Below are 21,579 nucleotides of genomic sequence, written 5' to 3'. Positions count from 1 at the left end.
CAAATTTAGCAGCTGGCAACTAATTTGCCTTTTGGTGCTTCATGGGTTTAACTATGAGTAGTCCTCCCAAGGTCCTCTTTTTGATCCTAACTGGTCCTCTTTAGTCCCCTTTTTGATTGAAAATGGTCCTCTTTTACCCTTTTCTGAAGCTAAAATGTGTTGGGAGCCCTGTTAAATGAATAAAAAGCACCAATTCAGCCAAGGATAAGGCATAAACGAAACAAATTAATTTCGCAAGCAATGAAAAGAAGTAGTATTTCAAACATGTCTTGATTTTCAAAAATAATTGATGAATTGAAAGTCTACTGAAATCCTTTACATTTTATTCATAAAATGTTTGAACATAATAGGGACGCATACTATTGTCAACGGTTTAGGGGGGGGGGGGGGGGTCATGACCCCCATGACCCACTTTGCATCCGCCACTGTTTTTAGACTTACATTATTTACTGATTTTTAAATCCACGCTACGTATGTGCAAAATGAATGATCAGATCAGTTTTGTTCAAAAAAAAAAAAAGAATAAATAAATACCCTTTCTTCCTTTATGTGTTTTTGGTGTAACCTTTGGTTGATTTGTTTCAGTTGATCTGTTGTTATTTACTCGCGCTTTTATTTTAGGTACCGAAAAAATGAGCTATGCTTGTTTAGCATTTACATTCACTATTATTTTTTTTAGCTCTAGTTTAAGTGTATGCAAGCAATATTGATTTTTTAAGCTATTGCAAATACTGGTATTGTTTTTTTTTTTAACCTATTTTGCAAATTATCTGAAATTTCCTTAACCACAGGTACTGTGCCACCCTATTCTCCAGATAATCGAGGGTTTGCTGCATTTATTTCTTCATTGTTTAGTTTAATGGGTTAGAATAAAGTTGGGAATATTTGAGAATATATTCAAGTTTTGACTGGTGCTTTTTCCATCTTTTTCTTACAAGTGTTGTTTTGAAAATGTTGCCCCCTTTTTAAATTGATTACTTTAAAGCTTGAAGTTATGACTTTAAAAACCTTGTACCTTGCGCTAAATGGCTCAAATTACAACTCAGAGTATATGGTAGTAATCATACAAATGTTCTGTATAAGCAGTATAGATAATTTTATTATGTAAACATTTATATTTTGGTCCAGTTTATGTGCCTATAGAAGATCTGTTTGCATTAATGTTTAATAATATTTTATGTTTTAAAATTCATATCATAACCTCTTAATGATATATAACTTTTTGTGCTTTCAGGGTTTCATAACATTAGCAGATCCACCAGAAGCATGCACACCTATTGCAAAGCCTACTTTCCTTACAAATTTTACTATGGGGAAGTTTGTTTTGATCAATGGAACTGATAAATGTGGATATAAAATGAAGGTATATTTCCTGTTTTTATGATTAATTTCTATTTTTAATTGGTTGAGAAGTTTAGTTGAGCACTTTTTCTGGAAAAAATGGCCTTTTTGCCAAGACAATTTAAAAAGACTAGTAAAAACCTTCAAAAAGAAGGAAAATTTGCTTTGTTCCAAAAAAAATTTAAATAATTCTCAAACAAAAATTCAAAATAGGTTGTGAATAACTAATGTATCCCAACTTTTTTCTGCATTTGTTATATAATTTTGAAAAAACAGAAAATGTTTGTTCTGATCTTTAAAATTCAATGGAATTTGGTGAGATTTAATAATTTTATGTTTATTATTTTCATTATTAAAGTTATAGTGTAGTACTGAATATAGTTTTTTTTTTTTCATGTTTGTATTACACATTAATTATTGTTTGTTTCACTTCAAATTTCTATTTTTCTGGTTCGCTACTTGTGTTAGAAATTGATTTGCAAGATACGAATTTGTTGTTTAATCATTACATATGTTATTTTCTAGTTTTATAACTTTAAGCTAAAGCGAGCGAGTAGTTTTATGGTTCTTTACGTTAAACTCCTACCTTTGCTCATGTTCTGGATTCATAGCAATTTTAAAAGGATTTTACTAAAAGGCATTTGAACTATTGTTTAAATGATATATTAAATATTCTAAGTTTGAAAAACAATTTATTTGGCATTTGTAATGTATAATTAGATTAGAGTTAAAACTAGTTAAAATAATTACATCCCAGTAAATATAGCAGACCTGTCTTTGCCCGAACAATTTTTTGCCATTAAGCAGTAAGTTATTGCCCTTAAGCCTAGGCTGAGCTAAGCCAGAACTACGTTGAATGCAAACTTTAAAGAAATTTTTTTGAATTTTAAAGAGATTGCAGTTTTGTCCTTGTTATGGACGCTTCAGTCTAGAATAGTAAAACACCTAGCTGGAGGAAAATGTCACTCTTTGAAGTTGAGAGTGCCAACAAATTGGTAGCTAAAGTAAATTTAACTCGCCAGCGAGTGCCTGCATTCATGGTTTAGTTCAACTGGTGTTTTCCAAGATTTTTATTGATTTTATCTTATATCAAAAATATGTGGAAACTAAAATTTGTTATTTAGTTGATACAATTTGTGAGAAATATAATCAGCAAAAACTATTAAGTGAGGTTGCAACTGGGGGGTGGGGTGTAAATTACATTTTTAAAAAAAGTTTGTTAATTTGCTGTAGACTCAAGGCGGAATTTTAGTGTTATGAATATTGTAATCAAATCTAAAAATAGAAAACTAAAGAGTTGAAACTTAATCATCAGTTCAAATAATATTTTTTTTCCTTCACAAAGCAAAAATAATGCTATTACTCCTTTTTTTCTTGCCTTTTCTGTTTAAAATTTACATGAAACTGGTATTCAGTTTTAGCTATAATTTTTAGAATAATATTTTGTGTCCAAGATTCATAACTCCTTATGGAATATTGAATAATCTTTCTTGTAATATTGTTCAGAGAATTAATACTGAGCGTTTTGCTTAATATATTTGAATAAAATTTTTGTGAACTTTTATTAATTTTATTTCAACAAAATTTTAACAAAGACCATGTTTAATGAATAATCCTAGATTCTTAATGCTGAAAATGCTGGATTTGACTTGGCTGTTATATTTGATCGAATATCTGCATTTCAATTCATTCGTCCAGGTAACTTTTTGTTCATTTTATCTTATTTTTTGGAGCATAATGCTATACTTTTTAGATGTGCTTTAGAATTAGAATTAAATATTCTTTAAATTTTTTGTCTATCATCAAAAATGATATTACAAAATAAGTGGACAAAAAAAAAGTAACATATTTGCTGCTAAATACTTATACTCCTGTCCCTTTTTTGAATGGGTCTTGAAAATATATTTCTTTTTAATCTCGTTATTTCCCCATTTTATCTCACGTAGTTGCTCCCCACCTTCACTCACAATATTTGTCGTTTTTCCCATAGGTATTCCTGGACTTGAAAATATTCCAGTTGTTCTTGTGTCCTTGGAAGATGGTGTGATTATAAAAAACAACTACTTGTATAATAATAGGTAGGACTTTTTCATTGCTGTTCAAATTGCAAATTGATTATTTATTTTTACTTTGTGAATTTTATGCTTATAATTATTTTTTGTATACTTTCCAACATATAATTTAATTTTGCACGTAGCTATTTTCAATATCATTTGCTACAGCTTTCTAAAATGTTGGCAACTTCAATTTTGAAGACTCTTTTTGGATTGAACAAAATCATTCTGGAAATGAACATAAATTCCAAGGAGGCCACAGATCGGTAAAACTAGGAATACTAGGAACTATGAAGGATTTGAACTATTTCGGAAAAATCAGGGAATTTTTAGTGAATTCCAGAGAGAATCATGGAAAATCCCCAGCCTTTTTCATTGGATGGACAGTTGTAATATGTCTCTGTTAAATACTCCAGAAATCTCCAAACTTATGTCTTTTATCAAAAATTTGCTGGGGTGGGTTTAGGATTAGTAGGAAGAAGAAAGGGAACAGAGGAAAAATAACTCTTTGCTTATTGCTCCTGCAAAGTGCGTAATTAAAGTGATCCTTTCTTATCAAAGGCTTGATTTATCATTACAAAGCAGGGGTGAATATATTCAGGTTAAACACTGGAATTCCGGTATTTTTTTCACGTGTTAATACCGGAAATTTAATTTAACTAAATATATTTTAATTACCAAAACAAATTTTATGCAAACATTTGATATCAATACACAACTTTTCATACCACAGGCCATCAAAAATACATACATAAAAACTTTATTTAAAAAAATGTCAGTTTTTACATATTTAGCAAACTTTTAAGGGCCCTGCAAGGGATCCAAATATATTTTAATTTCCAAAAAAATTTAACACTAATATTTGATGCCAATGCACAACTTTTCCCACCACAGATGAGTTTGATTTCAAAAAAAAAAAAGTTAAAATACAACCGCCCTAATACTTAGCCTGTAGTTTCTTAAGCTACTAGCTGTACCCGACGCGCGTTGCTACGCCAACAAAAAAATACATCATTATACTGATTTTCATGACAATCGGTTGAACGGGGCAAAAGTTGCTACTCTGCAGTGCCACCTGGTGGCAAGTGGCTTCAATGAGCATATTATGCACCTTCTCCGTGGAAAAATACATATATGTAGCAATTTTCATAATAATCGGTCCAGGTATCAAGTGAAGCCGTGACTATACTCAAATTTTGTACTCACGCAGTTTGCAAGATCAATCAATCGCTAAAAATATCAAATAGAAAAAGTTTTAAATCCCCCCGTTGCATGAATAGTCATAAAACAATAAAGAAAGAATTTATTTGTTCAAACTCAAGAAAAATGGCGACAGCTAACTTCTTATCAATGAGATCTTTCACGCGAATTAATTTCTGCAGCCGATAATTTTATTCGTATTTATCAAATGGATTGTGACTTAAATTGGAATAAAAAAGGAACTATTGATCGGATTTTTTTCGAACTGGTCTATAAACATTCCCAGTACCAAAAATAACAAATGGTGAAAGTTTCAGCCAAATCTGCCTGGTAGTTTTTGAGTTCATGGATGACATACAGACAAACATTCATTTTTATATATATATAGATATTCGAAATTAAATATTACCTGATGGGGATAAATGATATTTTTTGTATGTATGTTTTTTGAATGATAGTTGTTTTAAACATATCATCTTAACAATATTTTCTTTTTCAGCCATATCTATAATTATAAACTCAGAGTGAAACCTAATATTCCTGATGTAACTTATTACATGTGGTTATTTGGAGCTGTTATTGGAGTCTGCTTCTTCGTTATGCTCCTCTTCATGATGTGTTTGGTAATGCTTTCATCTGCTCATATTTATCAAAATGTATAACTTTTTGAAAAAAAAAAATATTTTTCTTTCTTCTCAAAAATCTAGCAAAATGAGCTTCATTTAAAATTTATATTTGATTATAGTTAACTGAAAATAGGAAGATCTCCTCAAAATTTTTTAAACAAATTTTAAACTAATGTAACATTAACTATTCTAAATAAATATTCATTGTAAATCCCTTGATTCAAATAATAATTTTAAATCTGTCTTTTTAATTTTTTGTAATCAAATTTTTGAATGCAATGATACCTAAGGGAAAGCTCATTTAATTTCCTACAGTTAAATGTTAAAAATCTGCAGCACCATTTTGATAGTCATTTTTGAATATTAGTTTCCCTGTATGGTCCTAGTAACAGTTTGAATCCAGTTTTTGGTAGAAATATGACAAATATTTAAACTTAAACATTTCACATTAAAATATAAGCATACGTTATTTTTTGTAGACTGAATGAATAAGTTTTACCTTTCTCATGACTGGCACTGCATGTTTTACTCTGACTAACCACAATGTACATTTATACTTTCTGCATTAAACCATAAACTAGAAACAAACAGCATTTTTTAAAAAAATTTCAATTTTTTTAAAAAATTATTCTGTTATTATTTGAAGGGAGGTCTTTTACTTTTATTTTTATGAAGTAACTTATGTAGTGTTTGACTATTTTTTTAGAATATTCTCAAAATCCATTTAAATCCATTTAAATGCTCTGGGAAAAAAATTTCAAGAATATGTTTATACAAATATAAAAGTTGAAGTATGAGAAGACAAAATATTTAAACACAATAAAAACAGCAATTGCTAAAGATGAAAATTGAGATCATGAGACCTGAGACTCGTTAACCATAGATAAGTTTTAAATACAAATCCCAACATTTATTTCTGTAAAACGAGAGACATAAGGCAAGTGCACTGTGTCCCTTAGATGCTTGTAAAAAGCAAATAATGAGAGGGGGGGTGGAGGTCGTTAATTTTTTTGTCTTTCTTACAGACAAAAGATGTAAAAATTCCTTGTTTCCATTCTTTACAGAGAAATTGAAGCAAAATAACATATACCAAAAAGCTGATAATGTAAATGTCATTTCATGCTCTGCTGGTCAAAATGCTGGCAGTCAGCAAAAAAAAAAAAACTATTTAAGAACAAAATTAAAGATGTAACCCAAAACTCTGAACCATTATTCTAGCAAACCTGCTATAAGAGTGACCAACAGGGCTGTGGAGTCGAAAGGAAATTGTCCGACTCCTAGATTTTGAAACGCCCAATTCCGGCTTATTTTTTTTGTTTATTTTATTTTATTTTTTCAGTTTTGCTCCTCATGGGAAGGGGAAAAACCTCTCAACACAGAGATCGAAAGATCAATTCCTTTTCATGAATTTTTTGCGTTGTATTTTATTTTAAACCTAAGATGCATACAACGTTAGAAATTCAATTTGAAAATCAAATTTTCCAATAGTTACAATTTTAAAAGTGAGATTACTTAAAAATCCTATTTTTTTTTTAATTTGAAATTTGCTCCCCTTTAATGTCTAACAAATAGATGCTGATCAAATCGTGTGCTTTTAATTTTTGAAACCACACAATTTGCTTGAGAGGAAAAAAAGCTTTTTTTTTTTTAATAAGTCCAAAAACTTTCTTGAGAGGGGGAGGTTCACACCCGGTTGACACTAATCTGGTGGGTGACACTCCAAGTTAATTTCAGAGTTTGTAAAAAATATCAATGCATTAATTCTGGAACAGTTCCCATATAAATAAATTATATTTCGATGATAAAATTTAAGTGTAATTAGGGCCTTGGATTACGGAGAGAGGCCATGTACATGCACATCTTGAGCAAATTTTACTCAAAATATGACGGTATACAGCTTTGTGCAAATAGTTTTTATTATACCTTCGTTTCTTCTTCACTCAATTTTTAATTTTGATTTTATTAGTTGCTTTAAAATTAAGCTTAAAATAGAGACATTAAGATTGACTAAAATTATTGAATGTTGTACCAAGAAATCTTATACTTATTTTATTTCATACACTTTAGTGAGTACCAAGCTTATAGACATATTCTTTAGATTTGAAAACAGATATATTTTGTCGGATCTTGTGGATTTGTGCTTTTGCACCAACACTTATTTGAATTTACCGAACACTCTCAGAAGTTTCTTCCCGAGCTACGGATCCCGACTTGCTCAAGGAGTACATTGCTTTTACTATTTAACTGAGATAGAAGTAAAAAATATATTATTACTTTTATTTGAAAGTGATTACTGTAAGTGCGTTTGCTGACAGTTACTGTTAGTTGAAGAAAGTTAAAAAAACATGCAAACTAGCAGGTCAGTGGAAGTCTCTATTACAGAAAGTGAAAGTTTGATAAATAAAGAAGCCGGTTATAGTTGCCAATGGCAGTTATTTTCTTATATGTATGTCTTGATACATAAATTGAATCAATTTGTAATCTTTTTTTTTTTTTTTTTTCAAAAAATGTAAAGAAAGTCTGAAAATTAGGTGTAAAAAAGTTCGGAGTATGAATCTGTTTCAACGACTCCAAATCCTTTACACCAAAATCACTCCGACTCCACAGCCCTGGAGACCAAGACATCCGAACATCTACCTCATCCTATATCTATTTCAGTACATCTCTTCACCGAACAGGCAAGGTTCTAATAACTCCAAGGGAGCATAACATTCACTAAATTGAACCTAGTAGAATAATGTTCACTTCAATAATGTACATGAAATTTCAAAGGCTGATTTATTTTCAAGCTTTTTTTTTAGTAAATGAATTTCATTGTTAAAAGCAATTGAAATGTGTGTGAAAGCTTTTTCCGAGTTGTAAACGTATATTGTTTTGGACCTTGGAAAAAAAATAGTTTGCTTTTACAATAATGTATTACTTTCAACATTTTTATTTCATCTAAATTGAAATATTTACTGTTTTTATGAAATATTTTAGCTCATTAAGTGTATACAAGAAAGAAGAAGAAGTAGGCGTAATCGGTTGTCTAGTCGACAAATCAAGCAAATTCCAACTGCTAAGTTTTCAAAAGGTTTGTAATAATATTTGCAATTGATAACTATTTTGATACTTATTTGTTATTTTCCTTCAATGCTTGTTAGCACTGCCTATCATAAATATTTCATTTTCTAGAAAAAGGTTCCTTTTTAAATTATGCTATCTGGCACAAATTCTAAGCTATGTTTAAAAGAAAAGGTAGTACCTATATAGCAGAATGATTAAATAGTCTGTAATTTAAGCTTTTATTTTTCAAGAAAACTAGGTTTTGCTGAGATTTTTGAACCTAAATGTTTTAAGAATGATGTAGAGTGGCTCTGGCCATTCATTTTAGAATCCAGGAGAACCGGGACTTTTGAAATACTACTTGAAAAATTGGGAAAACTTCTAATCTACTCTGGAAATTATTTGCATTGATCCATTCACTCTGATCCTCACGTTGGCATTATTGACCTAAGTAACATGTTGACTCTTGTACACTGAGAAAGTTTATCCTTTTTATATTCTTGAGAAATTTTCATTTTTGTGATTGTGGATTTTTTAAAGAATTCATTTTTTGCGATTACGATTTTTGTTAGTTTTCATTCTGAATTGATATCAAAACATTTTACTTTTCAATTTGTAGTAGCCTTGTTACATTTGTTATTTGAAAAGTAATCATTTAATTCCCACAAATCAACTATAGTACCCGCCACTAATAAAATCACTGGATTATAAAATAGGCCACTTTTTAAAATCAAATCTGGAAGAACAGAATCATTGCAATGCCAAAACATGTTAAAACCATCCTTTAATAAAATCACTATCGCCGTTTTATAAAATCAAAATTTTGGACATTATACGTAAAATATTTGATAAAGAAGCACCAAGAAGTGAAGGAATTGATCTCAGAAGATGAGGAAATATCAGCGCCAAATTTGCCTCTTCAATAGATGTCAGAAAAGCGCTTGATGATACATGATGCACTTTAGTGCAAAGACGAAAATATAATGTTGAACGTTACAAAACAATTTGTAAACTCGCTAACAATATTAAACCTTTGCTCTCCAATTTTGTTAACCAAACTGCCAGGGCCGGATTTGGAAGTGTGGAGGCCCCTAATCAGGGTTCGAAAAGATCATCATATTTTTTAAAATATCCGATACTTTGATATATATCCGAATATTTTGATGTATATGTATATATCCGATATTTTCGACCCATGAAAGTTAGGATATTTTGTAAAAATTTTATTGTGGGGGCCCCGGGGCAGTAGCCCCGCCTGCCCTCCCCTAAATCCGGCCCTGCAAACTGCAATACGCCAATATTTTAAGACCCTTCTGTTAAAAAAAATAAAAAATCCTCACGTTCAGTAAAAATGACTACTGTACTTTGAAATACTTAAAACAAAAATAAATGACGTAATTCATTTTGTTTTTTACAGTATTTAAACTTCAAAACCTTTCATTTTTTTAAATGTACATATGCCGGTTAATAAAATCAGCTGCTTTATGAAATCAAATGTCCTGAGAACGAATGTGATTTTAATAAGCAACGGTCACTGTATAAGGAAAATTCTCGAATTCAGTATTTCCCACACTTTTGTTATGAACTGGTATTCAACTTCACCGCTTTAAGACTGATTTATAGAGTCACCTTGATTCTAGTTAGCTCCAAATTAAGTAAAATCTAGCAGCAGAAGTATCATAGATTTACCTAAGTGAAAATCAATTTAGAAAATAAAAAGAAATTGCCAATGTACTATAAACTATAGTGCTACAAAATGTAATGTTAAAATTAATCTTACTTCATTTTTGAAAATGATTTTATTAAATTTTTCATAACTATAACATTAGTAAATGTTTTGGCTTGTGGGAGAAAATGTATACTATGCTTCAAAACATTAAAGTATCCATTAAAAATAAGCTATTTGCTCTTACCAGTGGTTGGAAATAGCGGGCTACAAGTAGCAACACTACTGTAGTAGTTTTGCAGGGGTGGGGGGTGGGGGGCATGACCACTGCTGCAGATTTAAACAGTGATAAGTTGTCAACAGTATAAATAGTAAAAACAATGAAACGTAACAAATTTCAAATATGATACGAGAAATATTATGAAGAAATTTTAAAAAATTATATTTTTAACGAAATGAATCAGCGTCACAATTTAAAAATCGATCCATCTTTACACCATGCAACTTTCAATGAGCGATGCATGTTGCGCAGAGACCATCAGCGCATGTGCAGAAGTTTATTTATTTGAACTTACCGGTTTAATTTTCATGCTGGTTTTTTGTGTTCTTAAGATTACAAATTTGAAAAAAAAAAAAAAAAGAAAATCGTAATTTTTGGACCCGCTTTCATAGTGTCGTAGTTTAAAGTTGTAATCCGTAGAAACTATGATTTGTTTTGTAGCAGTTGGCAGCTCTGCATTTTTAAGCTCTGAATCTTTTCTTTCACTATCCGTCAAATTAGATAGGTGTCTTATAATTATGTCTACCATTGTATCTCTTCCACTGCAACTGTTAACTTAATTTTGAGTAAAATATCAAATCTACATATTGTTATTGAAAAACAGAGGTCTAACTTATTAAAAATATGTACATTCCAATGCTTTACAGATGTTTTCTGGGTTGTTTTTTTTCTCCAGGTGCTTCAAAGTTTTGAAATAACATTAAAAAAATTTTGTTAATGAAAATTGTTCCTGTTGATGTTGAAAAACTTAAGTATATATATTTTTTACTTATATATATGTTTTTTAGTCTTATATTTTACTTTCTCATCATTTGTACTTATTTTACAGGAGATCAATACGATGTCTGTGCCATATGTTTGGAAGATTACAATGAAGGTGACAAACTTCGAATACTGCCTTGTTCTCATGGTACTTTATTCTTCAGCTTATTCTCATTATATTTGTAATTTATTTTTGAGTATTCATTATTAATGGCCTGTGTTCAAAACAGCCCTAATTTTTAAGTGCAAGTTTAAAAATTATCTTTTAGAGTGTGGTTTAAAAGTTTCTCTGATGCAAATTAAACATCAGTAGTGACTTGTACTTGAGCAAATTGTTAAGTGATATAATATTGAACATAGATTGATCAGGGCATAAAACTGGTGAGTAAAAGTCAGTTAAAGTCAGTATTTTAAAATTTATCTTTTTTTTTTAACTGAAGGACATAAACCATGGCTTTGTAAAATCCTAGCTGCCGAGAGATCAGGACGGTCCTTCCTCCTGTTATACTAATTTTACTCGACGCACAATACTTCAATTCTGATACTGGTGAACTTATGACCAAGCATTTCCATCAGCCAACAATTATCGGGGATAGACAAGGGAAGCGAGCTGGGATTGCAGCCCCTTAGCTTCATAAAATAAAGCCAGTGCCCTGTTTTGAATTTGCTCAATCCAAATCAACACTTTTCAAACTTATGCTTCCGAAGTCATGGATGCCGGCCCCTCATTTCAGATTTTTCCAGGGGAGATTTTGCATGGAAAAATCATTTTTACTTCCTATACGTAATTAAGACTAAAAGGCGGAAGGGGGGGGGGCATCTTTTTATCGCAAAGTAATTAGCTAACATGGTTTTTTAAGGAGCTGGTTGATCAAGAAGTCATAATAATTATCTACAGAACTATAACATACAAAAGCAGAAAAAAAACTAGTCTTTCCTGCACTAATTTTATTGGTTATGATTAATTAACCTATAGGGGAGCTCATAAAAACCTGCACACAGGTGCAGTGGCGTAGCTAGGGTGGGGCAGAGAGGGTGGCTCGCCCCAAGTGGCATTTTTCGGGGCACGGCAATTTCACACTTTTGATGCAAAAAAATTCAATGTATTTTCCCAATAAGGAAATAAGACTTTTCATCTATTACTAGAGGCAAAAAGAAAAGTTCCTTGAATTGTAAAGTTTTGGTACGACTATGATAATAAAACTACTCTAATACAAAACATATCTTTCTTGTGGACATCTCCGCACTATTCTTTGTTTTTTCTCTCTCTCTTCATATGAATCTTCAGACTGAGGGAGGCTGCAGTGTAAAATCAAGGAACCTAGGCGTTTTTTTCACTGTAAATGTTAACTATAGTGGAGAAAACAATAAATTTCATAACCTTTCGTTACATGATGAATGAACCACTTAATGTTAGGAAAGTTCCTCGGAAACCACCTCATTTAAAAAAAACACCATTTTTTTTCAAGAAAAGTGAATACATGATTAGGAAGAGAAAAGTCTCAAATGGAGGGCAGTTTATTGCTCAACTGCAAGGTAACATTATTTATTTCAACAATTGTTTTGATTGGTCCTGGGTTACAAAATTTTCATTGAGACAGAATGAATTTTATGTACACTTTATAAAACCACTTATTCACAACTTAAATAATATTTGCTGTTAATATTACTGTTTTATGTCAGCAAAATTCCATTAAGCAATGAGTTTCACATTTAGTCATTAATTTTAATGAAAGGTTTTTAATCAATAAAATGTCTAGGCAAAACCTTTTACATTTACATCAAAAGTATTTGATGCGCAACTTTTCCTTCTCTTGAATCACAGTATGGTTAATCAAATGTATAGGGCCTTTTTATCTTATCGTCCTCTATCAGCAAAGAAGAGAATCATCCAAATTTGGTAATAGCAGTACCGCATCTTAGTAAGTATTGCTCGTAACCTGAACGGCAACTTCTGACTCCCTTGGAGAAACCAAAGAGACCCTAAAATTGAGTTTCTGAAAGTTCAAATTAGGAAAATTTCCATATCGGAACCATGACCTTTACTCTCCTTCCAACTGTCACAATGCTTAAAATGCATTTCCAAGACATCCATTTTGAAAAATTTCCGGAGCAGACCCACTTGCTAGCCCTTTCTCTCTTTACTTGGCTAAACATAGCTCAAAACGTCCTTTTTTGGGGCTACATTTTCCACCCCTCCCCCCACCCCTTCACAGTCTAATGTTACCAAACATAGTTTTATAATGTGCTTTCAGGCAGGTGAATTTTGACCCCTTCCCATATAATAATAACCAAGACAGCTTAAAATTGCGTTGTTAAAGCCTCAATAAATCACATTTTTCGGGAAGAGCAACCGAACCCTTCTACCCCTTAAAGTCACCAAACAGTCCAAAGATGCAGTTTTTGGCCTTCAATATCTCAAAACATTTCCGTTTAAAACTTCAGTAGCAACAAATCCATCAGGGCAGTAGAATTCTGACCGGCCTGACCCTTCCTTTAACGTTATTAAATATTGTGTAAAATGTGTGTTTAGTACATTAATTTCAAACTTTAAAACATCCATCTCATCCAATACCTGCAAAAATCGCATAAAGATGGGTTTTTGAAACTTCATCTTTAGAAAAATAGTAAGGATGAGGTCCAAATGTCCATGCAGTCACTTAACGTCACAAGCTAGCTCAAAGTTTCATTTTTAGAAATTTCTGAAGGAAGTATGTGATGCCTTTTTTTTTTTTGTTCTCAATGATGGAGAACCTAAAATGAGCAACAATTTCGAGAAAGATTTTGGGTGGAAAACCAGCATCCGACCTCTTTCTCATAACGTTGTCTGTCCTTTCAAACAACTGTTAAAATCACGTTTTTAGGATGTCATTTTCAAAACGTTTTCAAGGGAGACCGAAGAGCCATATGACTTCCCAAGATTTTTAAAAACAATTAGCCACTCCCTAACGCCCACCAACGATAGCCTTCGATTGTGTTTTTAAAACTTCGGCATCAAAAAATTTCCAGAGTTCCCCGAAAGTTCCTTATTTTTTTAGCGTCATCAAAGATAATCAACAAATGATTTTAATATTTAAAATATTTCATCAGGAAAATCCATTGGGAAGCCCTTACACCTCTAAATACAGCCTACACATTTGTGTTTTTTATAGTCTAGTAAAAAAACTTTCCGGACAGCGCCCCCGAACCTCCCCAATCTCTTCACGCATTAAAAGATAGCCTAAATTGCTTTTTTAACACTTCAATTTTGGAAAATTTCCTCGAAAAATCCCCAGCCCCTAACTGCAACAAAAAAAGCCTAAAACTGATTTTTTTTTTTCCCCAAAATTAATCTAGTTTAGAGGGAGCCCCAAGTCTCTTTTCTATTACTGTTACTGAAATTGCGAATTTTGACTAAACTTTTGGAATTTTCCGGTGGAGCCCTGAACTCTTTTTTTCCCCCCTTCTGCAAAAAAAAATATGAAGAAAAAAATGTTTCCTTTTTTCTTAATTAAGTTCTTATTTTTACTTTCAATTTTTTGATTCTTTAATGTATTAGCTATTTCTCATAAAAAATGCAGCAGAAATTATAGCTACGCCCCTGCACAGGTGCACGATTCCCTAAAACGTACTGGTTACACCCGAAGAAACAGTCAATATTTAGTATAATTTAATTTGATTTTACTAAGGGCAAATCTATTTAAGTGGCTAGTGTTCGGGTTCAGTCCCACCAAAAGTGCTTACTTACCTCTCTCTGTAACGTGTAAAAACGACTGTATAAAGAGTCGCTTCTTGCTCGCCGCCCTGTTTTGCCGACTTCTTTTGTCGTTCAGTTATGAAATCCCACATACACAATTTTTATCGTATCTGTTAAGAAATTTTTTTAAGTTTACTTATGCATTACTTTCTTTTTTTCCCCCCAGTTTCAATATTTCAGTATTTAATATGCCAAGTACTTCCCAGAATTTCTTAGAATAAGCAATTTTCTCCTGCCGGACGCACCACTCGAGTTTGCCGCCCGTGGCTAGAACCTTGGCTCCCCACTGATGCATCCAATTCAACAAATCTGTAGTTAACATGAATAATATCAATATCATTGGAATGGCCATCGTTTAGTCCAACTTAAATCCAATGTTAAACATGTGACAACATCAAAGACAGATACGACTTGAGGAACCCTGCATTGGTAATTTCTCTCAATTGAGGCCCAAAAACAATAGTATAGGCCATCTTTGATATGACTTGAAGAAAAGGAATATGGTTCAAATCTCCCTCCAGCAACTTTTTGGAAGAAAAATTTTAGAAGGGAGATTTTAAAAGGTCTTTGGTGATATCTGGAGAGAACCAGCATAATTATAGCACAAATGTACCGGTTGTATATTTGTGCTATAATTACATTGGTTTTCTCCAGTTAGTTCTCAGCGCAGGGTTATTCCTCGATCTTTAGTGATGTTTGGAGGCCTTCCGCCAGGCATTTTTCAAAATTTAATTCTTGAATGACGGGATTGTATATATCTCGGGTAGTGTTAGGGGAAGGAATGGGTTCAGTGATTTTCCTCGGGTAATTTTGCAAATCTGAAGTTCCAAAAGGTGCGATTTTAGATGACCTTCAATGATGTTAGGAGGAGGGGGATCCGAAACAATGCCTAGGATTTATTACGAAATTGAATTTATAAAACGCCATTTTAGAGTAAATGTAGCTCAGATATGTTGGAGAGGTAATGGTAAAAAAAAAACAATCGCCCGCTCCTTGATAAATTTCTGGAACCGCCCTTGGGCAACATCGGACACCAAAATTATATGAAACTGGAAGCCAATATTTTTCAACGCAGGAATGACTTGATACTTACGATGGAAAACCATATGGCTGAAGTAACTAGAGGTAATGGAAACGGAATTTGATATTTTCTTTTGTAACTGTGTTTCTCAACCCTAAAAAAAATTCATAAATTAAAAAGTGTTTGTAATTATAGGCACCCTATTTTCTAGTTTTCTTGATAAATTCAGCACATGGTGTTTTTAAAATAAGTAACTCTAACTTGTGTTTCACGTACTGATTATCATTATACACATATCTGTTATATATCCCTCCATTCCCATTTTTATTGTGAATTGCATTTCGTGTTTGTGTCTATATTTTTAGGACAGGGTGTAGTTTTTGTACATGCAAAAATATTTGCTTATTAGTAATTAAAACAATCTTCTAAATGTGTTCTGAGTTTTACTAAAAGATGTTTTTAACTAAATATTTAACAGAAATAAGTGTATAATTTATATATTTTTTCCACTCATTATTTCCTAATTTCAGAATTTTTCTTAAAGTTGTTTTCCACTGAGTTTTTAAAGAAGAACAAAATGTGAATGAAAAACTACTCTCAATCACTTAGTAATATTTTAAACAGTTGCAAGATCTTTTAATTTATGTTCCTAGTTTCAGAAAAGTTTTATTCATTATACAATAAATATATGAATTAAACTTAACTTTCAGTAGAAATTAGTACCAAATTAGCTGTAAATTATGTTGCTGCATATTACAAACTAAGCTAGTATCTTAAAATGCACCACTAGCTCAGTTATTCCTTCCGAGGACTGCAGTTTTGTGCTTTGTAGCACTCATCAGCCCGGAATAGGAATCACATGAGCTGGAGGTGAAAAACCTCTTAAGGGAGCCAAGAGAGCCAAACAAACAGGTAACTAATGTAAAATTAGCGCACCAGATGAGTGACCGCAGCAATGGTGCGGTTCAACTCCATTAAATTTCAAATTCCTCCCTTAAGAGGATTTTCGCCTCCAGCTCGTGTGATTCCTATTCTGGGCTGATGAGTCCTGAAAAGCACGAAACTGCAGTCCTCTGATGGAATAACTGAACTGGTGGTGTATTTTAAGTATTTCTGCTTTAGCCCTGGCCGGACTTAGAGCCGTAACTTACTACAAAATAAGCTAGTATCTATTTCACTAAGTATAATACTCTTTTTTGTTTCTTTGTTGCCAAAGTTTATTTTTTTAAATTTTAGTTAGTATATGGTCAGTATTTAGTCAGTATTGGTCAGTATCTTATAAATTTTGGTCAGTAAAGTCATTATTTTTGACCCTCCAAACAATTTTACCCCCTGATTGATGCATATATAAAAAATATGGAAATGCAGAAAGTTTATACAAAATGTTTTAAATAAAAATACAGTTATTAAGATTCCCATTTTAAGTAACAGATTCTTAGCCTACCTGTGAAAAGAAATAAAAACCTTCAATGTTTGCAAAATGTGAAGCAGTAAGGTATGCTGTGTGGCCTCAAATTGCTCATTGTTGCTCATTCCGGAATAACTCTTTCAGTTGATCAATGCCTTCTCAGTTAAAAAGCCTTTGCAAAGCTGTACTACACCTCTGGTTCTGGGTTCAAGGTTTCTAAGATCATTATTCAAAAACATTTCTTCATCTGATACATTCATACAATATATATATATATATATATATATATATATATATATATATATATATATATATATATATATATATATATATATATATATATACAGGTGCAAAAAGTCTCTGGTTAAAGTCTTTAATTCTATTAAACCTAAGAATTTTATATTTCTCTAAAGTAGTGGCATGGCATGCTAAGAAACTTCAAAACAGAATTAATAGAGTGCTGGGTTGTAACTAACTTCAGATACATAAAAAGTAGTTGAAAACTTTGTACTGCATAGTGAATAAAGTATGACAACGTATATAAAGTACAAATTCAGAATGAAAAAAGGTTAAAAAACCAGCAAACAGCTGTTTCGGCATTCTAAAATACAAGTGCCATCATCAGTGCAATTAAAAACGAAAGACAGGTTCAACCCGACTAAAACACAGTCGAGGCGAACAACTGCTCTCATATCTTTTACAACTCGTCTCTCATTCCAATGTTCGCCTCGACTGTGTTTTAGTCGGGTTGAACCTGTCTTTCGTTTTTAATTGCACTGATGATGGCACTTGTATTTTAGATTGCCGAAACAGCTGTTTGCTGGTTTTATAACCTTTTTTCATTCTGAATTTGTACTTTATATACGTTGTCATATTTTATTCACTAACTTCAGATAGTTATTTCCCATTCAAAAATCACCTCATTAAAACTGCAGATGGCTTTCAGTCATTATGGAAGCGCACAGTAAAAGGTATGATTGGTATCATGCCTTCTGGTGCCATTTCTATTGTTTCCGATTTGTATTATGAGAGACCAAATCAAAGGAACTCTCTCTCTTACTGCTGGACTCACTTTGATTGACCACCCCCCTCCCTCTATTATCACACAAAAATATTTGGATTACCCACTGGGTTTCTCTCATTAGCAGTTCCGACCACTTTGAGAACCGCTTGTTTTGACTACTTTTTATTTTTTGAATTTTTATAATACAGTTGCCCCGTTAAAGCAATTTGCTGCCTAGGATCATATTGCAACTGCATCGGTGTGCTTTCTGCTGCTGTGATGTATTTTGAATATGTATTCTACCAGTGATATAGTCGTGAGGGATGACTAAGGAAGGGTATCCCCAGCCTCTACTTTTTAAATTTTTCACGAGTGCCCTGCTTCCCCCACTTTTTATTGTTTTAACATAACCGTCCTCCCACTTATTAATTTCATTATCTTATATTCATATCTGTAAGTCCCCCACCTTTCACACCCCATTACAGTAACTCTAATATCTGCATTCACAGAAGTTTTATTTCAAAGTATAGAATTCTTACATGTTTTTTTTTTAATTAAGAAATCTTAGCATAACTATGTATATTAACTTTTTCTTTGGTTAGCTTACCATGCCAAATGCATAGATCCATGGCTAATGAACAATCGTAGAAATTGCCCTTTGTGCAAAAGGAAGATAACTTTTGGAGACTCTGCTGATGAGAGCGAGTCTGAAGATTCTGAACTGACTTCTCCAGCTGAAAATACTCCCCTGTTAATTTCACCTGCGCATCGTGGCCAAACATGGGGTACTTTTGTTAATCCTGTGCTCACTGTTAACGGCAGAGATGCAGCTGGACCGTCTTCGGTTCCTGATGATTTCCTATACACAGATAATTCTTTGCCATCAAGTGTTGCTCCAACTCCGATTGCTGAAAACATACTCTCAGAAGATGAATCTGAGAGTCTGTTACCTCCTCCGCATCGTTCTGTCAATAATGGTAAAAATGGTGATGTGGCTTCAGAAACTCCTTCGACTGTTCAGGTGAACTTTAATGATGCGGATAACAACTCATCTAACACATTTCATGGCTTATCTGTGTAATTATTTTCAATTTTTTAATGAAATATTTTATATAAATAACTTTTCTATAAGCTTTTTTCACTTTTGCCATATGGAATGGAGGCTGTATTCGTAGATGTATATGTGAGACCATTGCTAATAATGCTGGCAAATATGTATTCCAAGCTAGCTAATTTGGAAAGCTTATAGATGTAATTGCTTTTAATTGCCATTATAATGTATATAGAAATTGGAACCTTTTTTTTCTCAAGGGAGGATTGTAAATATATATATACAGGTGCATCTGTTGACTTGAGGCTATTTGTTAGTGCTCATATTGCTTATTGTTATTGTATTGATTTCTTGTGCAAAATAAAAACAATCATTATTTTTACTATGCCTTTTTTTTACTAAGTCATGAAAAAAAGTTCCACATTAAATTCATATTTTTAAATACCTTCTTAAAAAGAAAATTAAGATATGATATCCTTGTATCTTTATCATTGCTATTTTTTGATGCAGATATCAAATATTATGATAGAATTCATAATACGTTAATGCTTACATACTAATCATAATGAACTTAAAACTAATTTCATTGTGTATGGAATCAGATTTCTAAACCTGTGAAAAAATAGAGAATATGTATTTTTCCTTTTTGTGACTTCAGGAAGTCCTGAACATACGTTTCACTTTAGTTTACTAGTTTTTATTTAGATGTAGTCCCGGTGACTTTTATTTTAATAACTCTGAAAATAATGTGAAGCCATCGACAATCTCTGAACCAAAATTCAACCCAAATGCTTTTTTTTTCAGATTTATTTATTGATTTAAATTATCAATTTATTATGATGAAAATAATTCCATTGTTCTCTTAGCTTAACTTATACTTTACTGCTAGCTTTTTTCTTTTTTTTAAATGAGTAAATATATATAAGTTAAATAGATTATTACTCTTGCAAATTGGTTAAATTCTTTAATTTCTACTTATTTTTGAAATTTAATATCATTTTTAAATTTTTAAAGGTTTTTTAATTTATAATCAACTTGTAATTGCTCTAAGCTTTTTAAAATATTACTATTTAACTCTTGACTCCTGTTTGCGAACATGCTGCCGCACTATACATACTCTAATGATCTTTTCTTCTGTTAAAAATCTTCAGGCATCCATTCAGATTGATGCAACATTCTTAAGTGCAATAAGCAACATTAAACAATTTAGTGCTAACATTTGAAAGGGTTGTTGTTGATTGCTACTTCAGTGCAAATTTAAGATTTTTTTTTAGTGCAACTGATGTTGCTTTTTGTAGGATGCAAGTGCAAACAAAATACGTACAGAAATTAGAAAATGTTTACAAGACATTGGAAGAGATTGTTATTGATTGTTACTCCCGTGCAAATTTAAAAAAGAAAAAAATTGGCCTTTTTTTGTGCAACTTAGGTTGCCTTTTGTACTAAGCAAGTGCATACAAAACATGTACAAAAGTAAGAAACTTTTTGCAAAATTTTCTGATATTCAGTGGTATGCATCAGTTGAACCAGTCAATTTGTTGTTTAGTTTAAGAGCCAGTTTTTTAAGGATCAGGCAGGCTGGATAGTTGACATTTTTGATTTTGCTGAAATTTTCAGGATATGTCCCTTATTTAAAACTACTAAACAAGTGTTTTTTTAATTTTGCAAGAAAAAAATTTTTTTTTTAAGTTTTGGGAAGTCAAAGTTGGACTTAGTTCGTTTTTTCAAGAAAAACATACCGATTTACCTAGGCCAATACTTTTTACTTTAAGAGTGAAACATGGCACTAGCAATTATTTTGTGTTCTACTACATCTTCGATATCTGTTAGTGCATAATTAGTTGTGGTTGACTTCTTTTGCAAAGGTCAGGGGTCACTCAAAGCCGTACGAAAAAAGGTTTTTTCTGCAACTTTGACCGTCGAAATCTTCTTGCGCGAACAGTGAGCCACAGTAGTACATATTTCAGTAAATACATACCATAGTGTAGTATCCAAAAAGAGAAAGATTTATGTGGCTGACATTTGGTGCACCGAAATATTTGACTCGGAAAATGCAGAAATCACAAAATTGCATAATTTTCAAGGTCATTAGTTGCTTGCGCCAAGAGTCGGCAGATATGAAACTACCTGGAGAAGAAGCCTTTCTTGTCATAGAAACACAATCAGTTAACAGACCTATGGCTGTTTCAAATTTTACACAATGACTCTAAACTTTGCTCAAAGGGTGTTTTTCGGCACTTGTGAAAAAATGCCAATTACCTGCTTTTAAGTATTTATTACTATAATTTGTGAGAATATTATAATAAATTTTCATAAACTAACTAAAATAGTAACAAAAGACAACATAAACTAGGAATCAAATTGAAAATTAAGTCCATAAACTCCT

At 31.9% G+C, this 21,579-nt stretch overlaps 1 protein-coding gene across 3 annotated transcripts in view; it reads left to right on the top strand.

Annotated features, from left to right (window-relative positions):
* LOC129217075 (E3 ubiquitin-protein ligase RNF13-like) overlaps positions 1–19,940 on the top strand; it is a 43,846-nt gene extending 23,906 nt beyond the window's left edge. For 2 of the 3 annotated variants that reach the window (XM_054851322.1, XM_054851323.1), the window contains exons 4-10: positions 1,235–1,363; positions 2,961–3,039; positions 3,332–3,419; positions 5,095–5,218; positions 8,201–8,294; positions 11,042–11,122; positions 18,745–19,940. In XM_054851322.1, coding sequence (XP_054707297.1) covers positions 1,235–1,363; positions 2,961–3,039; positions 3,332–3,419; positions 5,095–5,218; positions 8,201–8,294; positions 11,042–11,122; positions 18,745–19,223 — 1,074 coding nt within the window. In that variant the 3' untranslated portion in view covers positions 19,224–19,940. The remainder of the gene's footprint in view (positions 1–1,234; positions 1,364–2,960; positions 3,040–3,331; positions 3,420–5,094; positions 5,219–8,200; positions 8,295–11,041; positions 11,123–18,744) is intronic. The other variant, XM_054851321.1, reaches the window with a different exon arrangement.
* The last annotated feature ends 1,639 nt before the right edge of the window (positions 19,941–21,579 follow it).

The sequence above is a fragment of the Uloborus diversus genome, chromosome 2, assembly GCF_026930045.1.
Source record: "Uloborus diversus isolate 005 chromosome 2, Udiv.v.3.1, whole genome shotgun sequence".
Classification (NCBI taxonomy): domain Eukaryota; kingdom Metazoa; phylum Arthropoda; class Arachnida; order Araneae; family Uloboridae; genus Uloborus; species Uloborus diversus.
This window is presented reverse-complemented; position numbering and strand designations above follow the sequence as displayed.